General features: G+C 48.6%; 1 protein-coding gene across 2 annotated transcripts; it reads left to right on the top strand.

The window, feature by feature from the left end:
- Nucleotides 1-77: 77 nt before the first annotated feature.
- Nup358 (Nucleoporin 358kD) lies at nt 78-11,772 on the top strand. 2 transcript variants are annotated; one of them, XM_043431525.1, is made up of 15 exons: nt 78-443; nt 783-1,008; nt 1,506-1,995; nt 2,096-2,613; nt 2,879-3,100; nt 3,518-3,638; nt 3,755-3,920; nt 4,009-4,166; nt 4,248-4,398; nt 4,532-4,775; nt 4,858-5,078; nt 5,288-10,550; nt 10,662-10,948; nt 11,038-11,163; nt 11,289-11,772. In XM_043431525.1, exons 1-15 carry the CDS (start codon nt 372-374, stop codon nt 11,352-11,354), a joined length of 8,331 nt encoding a protein of 2,776 aa, XP_043287460.1. In that variant the 5' UTR covers nt 78-371; the 3' UTR covers nt 11,355-11,772. The 2 variants fall into 2 exon arrangements, with proteins under 2 accessions (XP_043287460.1, XP_043287459.1); XM_043431524.1 differs by having other exon boundaries at nt 79-443; nt 5,285-10,550.
- Nucleotides 11,773-12,732: the final 960 nt, after the last annotated feature.

Here is a 12,732-nt window from a genome sequence, read left to right as displayed (position 1 = left end):
ACAGTTTGAAAATTACCGTTAGAGGGCTTGGTGGAAGAGAGATAGAGACAATACCACCTAGCGCGCGCAATCTCGTTGATCTCGCTTCACGATTTTACACGTTCCCCGCTTTTCTGCGCTTTCGCAAGTGCGTTTTCGTGGTGAATAAAAGAAAAAAAAAGTCTCAACATTGTGTCTCGTTAGATCATACACAGCGGAAGGTCGCGCAAGAGTTCGCGTGTCGTCGAGAACATTCTCAAACAGCAAGTTTCCGAACGATTGTATAAATCAAATAAGCCGAAAACGTGTATTCAATGGTTCAGCGTGTTAAAATAATAGTCTCGTGATATATCTCTTGTCGAAATACGTGGACGCAATCATTGAATCGCGCTATGTTTCGTACCAAACTTGCGGTCGATCGCCATGTGCAAGAACTTTTCAGAAAGGTGAAGGACGAAAACGAGGTGAGTTTCGAACGAAAAAGGTACTAAATAAAAGTGAGGTTAAGTTTCAAGGAGCGTGATTTTGCCGCGCTGTCGGAACACCGGCTTTTTCTTTCCTTCACAACTTCGTCTCAACTCTTCTCACCCATTCCATTGAACATTTTTTATTTTTTTTTTTCATTCAAGACAGCGTTGTAGTTCGAGTCCCATTTTTTTTTTAATTTTTCCCTGAAACCAAAGTTTTTCGAAAATCTCTTGTTCTGTTACGTCGAGCTCAAGTCCAAACTTCACCGTAATTTTTCCACTAATTCCGTTTTTTTTTTTTCAATTTGTCCAAAACTTTAAATTCTTCAAAAACAGAGAACACTACGATGTTACAACATAGCGAAGCTTTACTTCCAAGTCGAGGATTATGAGTCAGCGAGACGCTACGTTTCTTCGTATCTCGAAGTTAAGGGTGACCAGGCTGCTCCTCACAAACTTCTGGGCAAAATTTACGAAGCCCTGGGCCAGAAGGAGTCTGCACTTTCTCAATACAAACAGTCTCTAGAACTTGAATCGAGGCAGGACGATTTAGTGCTCAAAGGTAAAAATTTTTTTGTATTTTATCAATTTTCCATCAACTGTGAACCAATTTAAAAAATTCTATAATATTGGCAGAGGCGCTACCGTTGTTGAATATTCTCTAAACAATGGAGAAGAATTTGGAATGTACAATTTTAGATTAGAGACGATTTTGAAAAGTTTTTACAACTGTTGATCGTTGAGAAAATCTTATCAAGTACAATTGTCAAGCCAATATTAATAAATTTTATTCTTTCAAACATAAATTCAAGAACACGTTTGTAAACCAGAACGGTCTTCATTAGCATAAAATATTCCAAGTACACAATAACTGAGTCACTCGTGTATGATTTTCTTGGCATATTGATAACAAATAGAATGCCACGTTGGGTGAGAATTCAATGATGCAGAGTTTAAAATATGGAGGAAAGAAGTTTTATTTAAAAAACTTTGTTTACATCTTGATGGAGCAGTAAAAAATTTTAGGATTTGCCTAATGATTGAATCGAACGTTTTTAGTTTGCGAGCTCCTGGTGGACATGGACGTGGGTCATGACGTCAACAGAGTGAAGTATTGGGTAGATAGAGCGGACGAGAGATTCCCTCACCATCCGACCGTTTTCCAGCTCAAGGAGAAGCTCTTAACCGTGGATAAGTCCAGCAGCAGTAGCGAAGACCTGGAGGCTCTGATCGCAGCAGAATTATCAGCAAGACCATCGGACGTTCATCTGCGGGTGAAACTTTTGAAGTATTACATGGAGAAAAATCGTTTGGAAGAGGCTTACAGACACGCCATGGAAGTCGAGTCAACCCACGCTCACAGAGATAGCGTTGTTTGGTACGAAGCCCTCTGCGATCTGCTCGCAAAGTGCAAGGACGGCAGGCAATCAAAATGGGCATTCTGGATTTTGTACGTCTCTTCTTTGGAAAGATACGCTGCCCTCGCTCTCAAAGAACAAGGTCACGTGCTGAAAAAAACCATCGCCGAAGCTGCACAGGCTGTTTTCAAGTAAATAAAAAATTTGCTTTTTCAATTAGATTTGTTAGTTTCTCCTTCTCACTGTTAACTCGAAGTAATTGATTTTTCATAAATTATTATGTTTCTACAGTTTCGATCAAGCGTTGACAGAGGCGAAGCTTCAGAATTTCTTGAACAACGGGACTCTGGCGGAACGAATGTTCACACACATGTGGGGCCAGCTGCACTACCATTTGGCTTGTTTATTGTTGCGAAAAACGAAACGCGAGCAAGGCAGCTGGAGCGACACCGGGAGGCTCTGCGCCCCTCTCCTGCTGGTCGCCATGCACGTGCCACCGATCGATCCCACTTCGGTTTGGGCCCTGAGTCTCAAAGACCAAACCACCTCGCAAATTCAGCTGTGGCAGAAAGAAGCTTCCTACAGATGCAGCCAGGCTGGTCACGTGCTGCAAAGTTACGCGAGAGACGACGTCAAACGATTGATGGACAAAATCGATAAATTTTGCGTTGGACCCTGGCGCGAGAGAATCTACCAGAGAATCTTCATAAGCAAAGCTCATATCGCAACCTCTTATTTCGCCAATCACACAACACCCAACCCACCGCTTCGACTGTGCTCGACTACGGAGATGAAAATTTACGACGAAGGTGCGGTTTTACCTCAAAACCATTTCTCTACCAAATTCATCAAATTTTTTTTGTTTCTAGACGACCTTTGAAAATAAAATTTCGATTTTTCTAGTTACGGTCAAAATTTGAGTGGCCAAAAATTTCGTAATTTAATAAATTAAAAGCTCTCGACTGTTCCGGGTCATGAAGAAGACAAAATTGCGACTTTTAATGTGAATGAAAAATTTTATGAAAGGAAAGATATTTGTATTTCGAAGTAACTGAATGAAAAAATTGTTTGCAGTCGCGGAAGATGTGTGGCCAGCATCGTTGCACCACCACGTGTGGCTGGGGATCGTGAACAGTCGATCGTCAAATCGGAGTAACATTAACGACGAAGCGGGTCCCCGTCCGCACCAATATTGTCACGTATTTCCGTCGCTCCAGCTTTCGGTTTTTAATCTGAGTCAAGCAGCTCCAGACACGCTGGGGCAATTGGACATCGACGCTTTCCTCAACGCCGCAGGTCAGTCGTTTTTTTCATATTTCGATTAAAAAAATAAACAAAAATAGATACTAAAGAGATTGGTCAAAAATGCGCGCGAGATTGGTGCGAAAGGGGTGTGCTAAAGTTCATGAGTGAACGGACAAGTTCGCGGTGCTGATCATTGTTTATTTTGAATCGTCAAATGCTCGTTTACTTTTTATCCTTTTCATCAATAAATTTTTTCTTTTTGTTTTCATACTTTCGCACACGCTGTTCATGTTTTCTTTCTTCAAATTTCTCATTTTCATTTTGAAACTCTCTTCAATGTCCTTTAACGTCGAGACAACAATGCGTACATAATTGAATTTTTTTTATTTTCCTTTTTCGTTGAAATACAAAAAAAACAGTATGAGAAACATTGTTTGTATGACTGCATACGTATGATTGTGCAAACAGTTTTGTGCGCCTCTGTGGTTGTTGAGGAACAACAGCGTAGTGGCTTCTTGAGCCCTGACAGACTGCCAACTTTGCCGGCAGACATCACCAATACACTTTGCACCTGTAACCAAGAAAAATGGTGGGTAATTTTCCTCTTTATTTCAAGCATTAAAAATCAACAAAGCGATTATTTAAAATGTTGAAAATGAAGATGAAGTATAGAGTCTAAGGGGCGTTTCGTTGATGAATTTACAGGTGGACTTTGGCTTATAAAATTTATCGCAAACATGACGAAGTCTCGAGCGATTTGGGGGAGATCAGGCAAGAATTGCAGCGGGGCCTGGAGGTCGTTCGATGCATCGGGAACCACGGGCTGCATCCCGCGATTCTCGTTCATCTCGCGCGGATATTTCACCACAGAGTAAGTCGACGGACACGATGATTTTGGAGTTGTTCTCCTTCGCTTTTCATCACTCCTCACATCGATTCTCCCAATTTTTTTTGAACAGGCCAAACTGTTGAAAGAAAAAGACAAGAATCACTCAGATTTGCCGTTCGTTGAAGCGAGATGCGAGCTTTACTGGTCCACCGTCGTGCCCCTGCTGGAAAGGCTGCTCAACAATCAAGCGATTCGCACCACGAGCACCAAGCTGTTCGACTATCAAGGGTACGATGAAATTCGATAAAATTCGTTGCTTTCGCAAGGACATTATTTTTCAAATGCTTCTTTATTTTGCTCATTTCGCAGAAAGGAAATGAACAATCTCGAGCTATCGAATGCTCTTGAAGAAGGACGATTACTGTTGGCGCAAAGATACATTCGAGACAAACAACACGAGGAAGCGATCGAGGCACTGCAGGCTCTCAAGTGTCCTGAAGCCTCGTTTATGCAGGGAGAAGTAAGTTTTCGTGATGAAAAAAAGATTTGGAACGCTGTTGAGTGTTTTTTTAACGTCGAAGCTTCTGAGAAAGGTTTCTCACGTATTTTGACGTTTGAGTACGAAAAAAATGAATTTATTTGAATTTTTTCAGATCTACAAAAATCTCGCTGACGAATTGATGAGTAATTTGCCCAAAGAAAGCTTAACCTCGGCGATGAGGTCACAGCACGTCGTGCTGCTGTCGAAAGCTCGTGCCTGTTATTACTTGACCCTCGATCGCCTCCGGAGTCCGGGAATGAATCCAAAGCATCCACTGAACTCGGAGCTGGGGACGAGGATCGCGGACATTGAGAATGATTTGAAGAGAATCGACCCCGACGTGTGGCTCGGCGACTGTAAATACTCGAATTATTTGTTTTACTTGCTTTTCCTTCAATTCTCGTGGACTAAAAATTTATTTCGACTCTTCACTCCCAGCCAATCGACACGAGTGCGACGTCATGTCCGAAGAAAGTTACTCGTCCGCCCACAGCGGCGAACAACCGGCCATTCAAAACAGTTGCACCGGCGGGATCGGCAGCACCATTCCCATAGGCGGAACACCACAAAAATGCTCGGTTCATCGCACCCCCAAACAAGCGAGCACTCCTTGCCGGATTCAGCATCAAGATGTTCGAGAATTGACCAGGAAGAGTGCAGTGAGTGCTCGGACAATTCTCGACGTGCTTTTCAATTAAATTTCTCAAGTCGAATTTACTCATTTCTACGATTGGAGGGAATCTACTTTTCTCAATTATTTTTTTCAAAATCTTTATCCTTCTTCGATCGTTTTCATTTCTAAACCTTGAAGAAATGAGGCTTGTCGAGAAGGAGAAAAAAAAAGTAAGAATTTTTGGTTTTTCAGCAGCAAGAAGCACGTCCAAGTCCGGAGCGTTTGGACGCTCAGATCCGTCAGTTGATTCACTCGAAAGACAACATGATCCAGACGATCCTGGAGCAGAACAAGACTCTGTTGGAAACGAACAAGTCTCTGGTGGAGTCGAGTAAAAAAATGAGTGAAAAGATAGAAGAATTGCAGCGTCAATTTTCCAAGTTTTGTATGGATTCGTCGCAATCACGATCGAATCGAGCTCGTTCGATGAGCGCAAATCAGAACAACATTGAGGACGATCTTTACATAATCGGGGACGAGGATTACGCGGATTTGAATTACAGTCAACCGCAGCATCAGAGCACCATGCAGCAGCCTCAGATTCCGGCGAATTTGTTCCTCCAGCAACAGCAACAGCAACAGCAGCAGCAGCAGCAACGGAATCCTTACTCGCCTCTCGTCTATCCGCAACCTTTCCAAACTTATTATCCTCCCGCAATGCCTTTCAACGATCCCCACGCCTCGCACATTTCCTCCCTGTACGGGGGTCCTCGAGTATTCCAGATGCCGACGTTTTACCCCCGCCCGGCTCTCGACCCGGCCCTCGGAGGCCTGCCCAAGATGCCTGAAAACATGCACGGGCTCTTCACGAATCGCTTGATGAATCAATTGGGCGACATGGTCGGTCAACCCGGGTCCCAACAGCCGCTGCAAACGCCTCCCCAACAGCCTGTGATGCCGTTGGCAGCTCCGCAGCTTTCAATGCGGCTCCAAAGTTTCGACGCGACCAGAAACGAAGTTCCGGCCAAAGACGTGCCCCCGCCGGTCTCGCAGCCTCAGATGAGCAAGGAGACCAGCGTCTCTCGCCAGCCGCCTGTCAACGTCGTCATAACGACTTCGGACACTCTCCCAACAACCGCGCCCTCCGTACAACCGACTCTGAGCGTCACGATTCCCGCGCAGTATCTAGCAGCCACGAATCACGTAGCTGCTCCCATCACCAGCACGACGAGCAGCGCACCGCACAGCTATCAAATCTCCATGCCCTCACACGCGACGATTCCGACGACGGTGAACCTCCCTCCCCTTTCGACCACGATCACCAACACGATTTCTGCGACCGTTGCCGAACAGGAGAAAAATCAATCGAAAAATACGAGCATTTTGAACACGAGCGGACACAATTATTCGGGCGACAGCACCGGGGAAGTCGAGCACGATCCGCTGCCCGATTTCGTCCCGGTTATTCCCCTTCCTGCCGAAGTCCAGGTCACCACGGGCGAAGAAAACGAAGAGGCGCTGTTCTGCGCCCGAGCCAAACTGTACCGATGGTCCGATCGCGAATGGAAGGAACGCGGCGTCGGAACCGTAAAATTGCTGAAAAATTCCGAGGGCAAAGTCCGGCTCGTCATGAGGCGCGAGCAAGTGCTGAAAATCTGCGCCAATCACATGCTCAGCGCGGACATGGAGCTCACGAAAATGACGAACAACGAGAGAGCCTGGATCTGGGTCGCCAACGACTTCGCCGACGAGGAAGTGAAGCTCGAAAAATTGTGCATCAAGTTCAAGTACGTCGAGGAGGCCCAGTCTTTCAAGGAGAGCTTCGACAAGGCGAAGAGCAGCTTGGAGGCGCCGAGGAAGCCTGAGGCGAGTGCCCCGAAGGTGGAGAACTCGAAGACGAGCGTCGGCGGTTTCACCTTCAGCTCCGAGCCGATTATTCAAAAGGTCGCGGATCCAACGCCTGAGAAAAAAGAGGAAGCGACGAAGCCGAGTCCGTTCGCCGATTTCTCCTTCACCAAGACCTCGAGCACCGAGGCTCCAGGATTTTCGTTCCTCAAATCCGGCGTTGCGAGCACGACGACGCACGAAACAAAGCCCACCCTGAGGCGTCCGCACGCACCGTCGCCCGGACAACTCGCCGAGATGGGGGCCGAGGTCCGGGGCACTTTGGACGAAAACGGCGAAGCTTTGCTCTTCGAGAAGCGCGCGACGCTTATGCGCTGCAGCGGGGAGGCCGGTACCTGGAAGAACCGCGGTCCAGGAACCGTCAAGATTTTCGTCGATCCGAAAACCGGCAAAATCCGACTGTTCATGAAGCGCGACGAGACCGGAAAGTTCCAATGCACTTACATCCTCTCCGATCAGAGCAAGTTCACGTTGCTCCCTGGTACCGACAACGTCGTCAGTTGGAGCGTGCCCGGAAGCACCAAAGGAAAACCCGAGGCCGTTGCCTGCCTCTTCGAAAGCGCCGAGCTAGCCAAACAGTTCCAAGACTTCGTGGCTTCCCTGACGACAAAAATGACCAACGACCACCTGCCGACGAGCTCGATCCGCGTGGAAGCCAAAACCGTCGTTATTTCCGGCGGCAAGAAAAGCTCCGAGAAACCTTCGCTCTCCGAGATATTCAAACCTCCGTCCGACTCGTGGGAGTGTAATTCCTGCTACACTCGCAACGACGCCTCCGCCCGGAAGTGCGTCGCCTGCGAGGCCGATCGTCTCCAGAAAGCGGTTCAGCCGAGCCAGACGAGCGATTCGAGCGATAAATCGAATCTCTGGAACCAGTTCAAGCCCCAACCAGAATCGTGGGAGTGTCAGAGCTGCTACATCCGCAACGGCAAAGAAAACGGCTACTGCGCGGCGTGCAACAGCCCCAAGGATCCGACGATGCCGCCGAGGCAAAAGCCCGGCGGTTTCAACCTCCAGGAAGCCCCGAAGCAGAGCTTCACCTTCGGAATTCCGCAGAAATCCTCGGAGAAGTCGCTCGCCGAAATGTTCAAGCCGCCAGCCGGTTCCTGGGAGTGTCAGGGCTGTTTCCTCCGGAACACGGCGACGACGTTGCACTGCGCTTCCTGCGAGTCGCCCAAGGACCCCTCGCTCCCTCCCAAGTCCAAGCTCGCCTTCGAGCCCACGAAACCTTCGAAATTCTCGTTCGGAATTCCTCAAACTAACGCGACCAGCGGCGCCCCGAGCACCGGCGGTTTCACCTTCAAAATGCCGACGCAGGAGGACAAAACGAGCGCCGGCGAGACCGAGAGCTTCAGCATCTTCGGAGCCCCCAAAACTTCGAGCCTGAGCACGAGCTTCTCGTTCGGGATGCCAGCCCGACCGGGCACGCCCCCGAGCACCGAGCCTGCCGGCGGCTTCGCCTTCGGCTCGCCCGGCAAATCCTTCGACTTCCAATTCACCTCGAAATCGCCCCTCAAGTCGCCCGGGGATCGCACCGCCAAGGGGGAAAACAGCGAGGACGAAGTCGCCGAATCCGACGACATTTATTTCACTCCCGTAATTCCACTGCCCGACAAAGTCGAAGTTAAAACCGGCGAGGAGGAGGAGGAAATCGTTTACTCGCACAGAGCCAAGCTCTTCCGCTTCGACTCGAACGCCAAGGAGTGGAAAGAGCGGGGCCTCGGGGACATAAAAATACTGCGGAATCCTGAGAGCCTGAAACTCCGGATGGTCATGAGGCGCGATCAGACTCTGAAATTGTGTCTGAACCACGCGGTCACCAAAGACCTCGAACTGAAGCCCAAGGACGAGAAAACCTGGCTGTGGAACGCGCCCGATTACAGCGAGGGCGACATCGAGTACCTCCAATTGGCTTGCCGATTCAAAACCGCCCAAATCGCCCAGGATTTCCGGAACAGTCTCACTGCCGCGCTCGAAGCCGCGACGAAGAACGGGCCCGAAGCGAGGAAGCCTGCGGAGGAGCCGGGGCTCCAGGAGCTCGAGATCGTCTACGAGGCGAAGGCGAGCGCCGAGGACAAGGAGGCGGCGCTCAAGCTCCAGTTGCCCGAGAACTTTTACGCGTACAAGCTGAAGGAGGATTGCCCGGGTTGCCGGGGCTGCGAGGAGCCGGAGTTGCCGCTCTTCGAGAAGCCGAAAGCCGCGACGCAGTCGCCGATCGTCCCGAAAATCGCGCCGCCGAAATTCACTGGTTTCGCGAAGAAAACTCCGCCGGAAACGGGCAGCGAATCGAGCCAGAAGGGGCTTCTGCATTTCGGCAATTCGGCGAGCACCGAGGAGCAGCCGAAAGTCTCGAATTTCGTATTCGGCACCGGCGCGAGCAACGGGGCGCTCAACATTTTTTCAGGGAGTAATCAAGTCGGCAAAACGAGCCCGGCGACGAGCAGCTTCAGCGTCGAAAATTTGAGCGTTTGCAGTCCGACGATTGCCGGTGAACAAACGCCGACGACGAATTTGAGCAAGCCGAGCTCCTCGATCTTCGGCGCCCCCTCGATCTTCGGCAACGCTCCGAACAGCGGGGTTTCGATTTTCGGTGGAACCGCGACCAAAACCGCGGCGAGCGAAACCTCCAAGGAACCCCCCGAATCCAGCTCGCCGTTCCAAAACGTTTTCGGCGGCGGCATGAAGAGCTCGATCAGCGCCCCGAACCCGGTTTTCCCATCGCCTTTCGGCTCCCAGAGCTTTGGCTCGAGCACCAACTCCGCGCCGTTCCAGCAGTCGACGCCAGCCCCCCCGGCGATATTCGGCGGAGGGAGCGCCACCCACGTCTTCGGTAGATCGACTAAGATTTTTAACCAGACGAGCCCGGCGCCGGAGAACGCGTTCAGCGGCTTCGGGACTGCGAGCTCCAAGCCCCAGGAACTCCCCAAGGACTCCGACCCCGACGGCAAAACTCCGGAGAGCAACGAAAACATTGACTTGACGGCGTACCTGCCCCTCACCAGCAGCCTCACCTTCGAGACCCTCGCCTCCCAGACCCCGGCGAACAGCTTCAAGAAGGACCCGAACTTCTCCTTCGCCGGCGCCGGGGCGACCGTCTTCTGCGCCAAAACTACGACGCCGAAAAAGAGCGAGGACGACGAGGACGCCGGCGACGAGACCGAGGACGCCGCCCACGACCCCCACTTCGAACCGATCGTCCCGCTGCCCGACGCCATCGAGGTTCGCACCGGCGAGGAGGACGAGGACAAGCTGTTCGGGGAACGAGCCAAACTCTACAGATACGAATCCGAGACTAAAGAATGGAAAGAACGCGGCACCGGAGAAATGAAAATTCTGCATCACTCCGCCCACGGAACTTACCGGCTCCTACTCCGACGCGAACAGGTCCACAAGGTCGTTTGCAATCAACTCCTCACCCTCGACCTTGAGCTTCGACCCCTGCACAGCTCCGACCGCGCCTGGGTGTGGGCCGCTTTCAACCACGCCGAGGAACCTTTCGCCCTCGAAGAGTTAGCCGTTAAATTCAAGAACCCGGACCTCGCCAACAAGTTCAAAGAGGTCCTCGAAAAAGCCAAATCTCATCTACAGGAACGCCAAAACACCAGCGGACAAGGTTCGTCAAAGATATTTTTAGTGTGAGAATAATAAACCATTTTTTCCGAGTCTTTTATCGGACAAAATTTTTTATACAAATTCATTGAACGCCGATTCTTCCTTCCAACAGAGAGAGTGAACGAGGCCGAGCCCGCGGATTGTTACGGCGAGGACCAGGACGACGAGGACGAAGTCGGGGAGGACGACGAAGACGAGGACGACGAGGAGCACTCGATGATATTTGCCAGTCGCGCCGACCTGCTAACGCTCCAGGATAACGCGTGGAAATCTCTGGGCACGGGGACCCTCAAAATTCTGTACGACTCAGAAATTTACGGCGCCAAAATCATCGTCGAGGCTGACAGCACCGGCGAGATATTCAGCAATACGGTTATCAGCATGGAAACGACGATGGAGGTAGAAACTGGAACACAAACCGCCTTAAAAGCCCATAAATATTTTCATGTATCACCAATTTCTTATTCTTTCATTCCTCTCGTCCACAGATCAACGAAAATTCCTGCATATGGACCGCAATCGACGAAGTCCCGATTCCACCGACGAGGAGATCCCTTAAAGCGGTTTTCGAGTCCTCGGAATTGGCTCATGAGATGTACATGAATTTCCAGGACGTAAGTTCACTGATTCGTGTTTTTTTTTTACGTCTAAGGGCAAAAGTAAATTCGATTGATCAGATACCTTAAAAATTCATTTTTTTTTTTTATCCACTTTTCATTTTCACTAATTTCAATTGCAGGGTCAAGAATACGCGAAACAGGCCGACATCAGCGAAAACACGTATTACGATCCGAGAATCGAGTAAAAATGGGGGAGGGGCGAAGAGAGAAAAAAAATTGAAGGAAATAATAATAAGAATGAGTAAATTAGACGAAAAGTTGCCAAGCGGTGTCCAATTTCTATTCATTTTTATCGAGTCTGTATATTTTTTAATAATTCCTTTAACGATATTCGTAGTCGCCATCTCGAGGATGTTGCGTTTGTTGCTAGGAAAAATTAATTTCGTCAGCGATGAAAAATCTTGCGCAAATGGACGAAGGAACGGGCCATTTCCTCATCTTATCAACTATTATTATTATTATTAATATTATTATTCGATTAGTTAATACGGATATTACGTTTTAAGACTGAGGACAAATCATTGAACCGTTAACCTTATTTTGCAAAAAACACGATACAACAAAATAAAACACGAATAAACCAAAATTTATCATTTACGCAAATGATTGTGTACTCGAATGTTTTCAACTCCCTCCTCCAAATTCGACAATTCATTTCGTCGGAAATCGACGGATCATTTGACTTCCGAAGATGCGGCACAAAAATGAATGATTTTCTACCTTAAATCCTCGTTTATCCGATGATCGCCGTACGAATTGAAATGCGGCTGTTTTATTGTACGAATAAAAAAATCGTTTCCTCTCAACGAACTTGCTTTTAGCTCGTTCGGAAAACACGTTGCACTTTTATCGGGAATAACCTCAAAATAAGCCTCTCAACGGCGTCTATACAAATAACTGTGAATAGAAAGTATATGAAAAGTCCTCAAAACAGCCAATACGTCGCGAATTTGGGTATTGAAATTCTCCTCTGGTATCAGGCGCACATGAGAACAAAGGAACTCGCCTGCCCCTTCTCCGTCAATATTTTTTGGGCCAAATGATCCGACCGCCGAGCTATGGGATCAGGAGAGCAAAGAGCAAGTGGCGCTGCGAGCGGGACGCTCGAGCAACCTACTCGACGCTTCTGGACTCCTGATCCGAACGGAGGCAAAGTCGCGAGTTTTGCAAGGGCAAATTGAAGCGACTCGAGTCTCAGAAGAGACGAGATTTAATGTTTTTCAAACTTATTCCATCGCCTCCTCATGAATCCCGAGATTTTTCATAAAATCATTTGATTTTGACTTTTTGGTTTACAACTTGAGAAATTGTTGGAACCTTGCCATAGCAGCACACAGCTACGGCGAGATAATTTTTCATCGAAGTCGAGCAAGAGCAAATTCATTGACGGAAAAGATTTTTTCGTTTCAATTTCTTTGCAAACGAAGAAATTTTCGGTTCTTCATCACCGCCTCACAATGGCGATATGACATTTTTGATAGAAATCTTTCGCACGAATGATCCACAATCGAAGTTATTACACCCTCGTCCTTCCGTGCAATTATATTTTGGAAGCGCGTGTAA

Source organism: Venturia canescens, chromosome 11 (genome assembly GCF_019457755.1).
Source record: "Venturia canescens isolate UGA chromosome 11, ASM1945775v1, whole genome shotgun sequence".
Lineage (NCBI taxonomy): Eukaryota > Metazoa > Arthropoda > Insecta > Hymenoptera > Ichneumonidae > Venturia > Venturia canescens.
The sequence above is the reverse complement of the archived record's forward strand: the minus strand, read 5'-3'. Positions and strand labels throughout refer to the sequence as shown.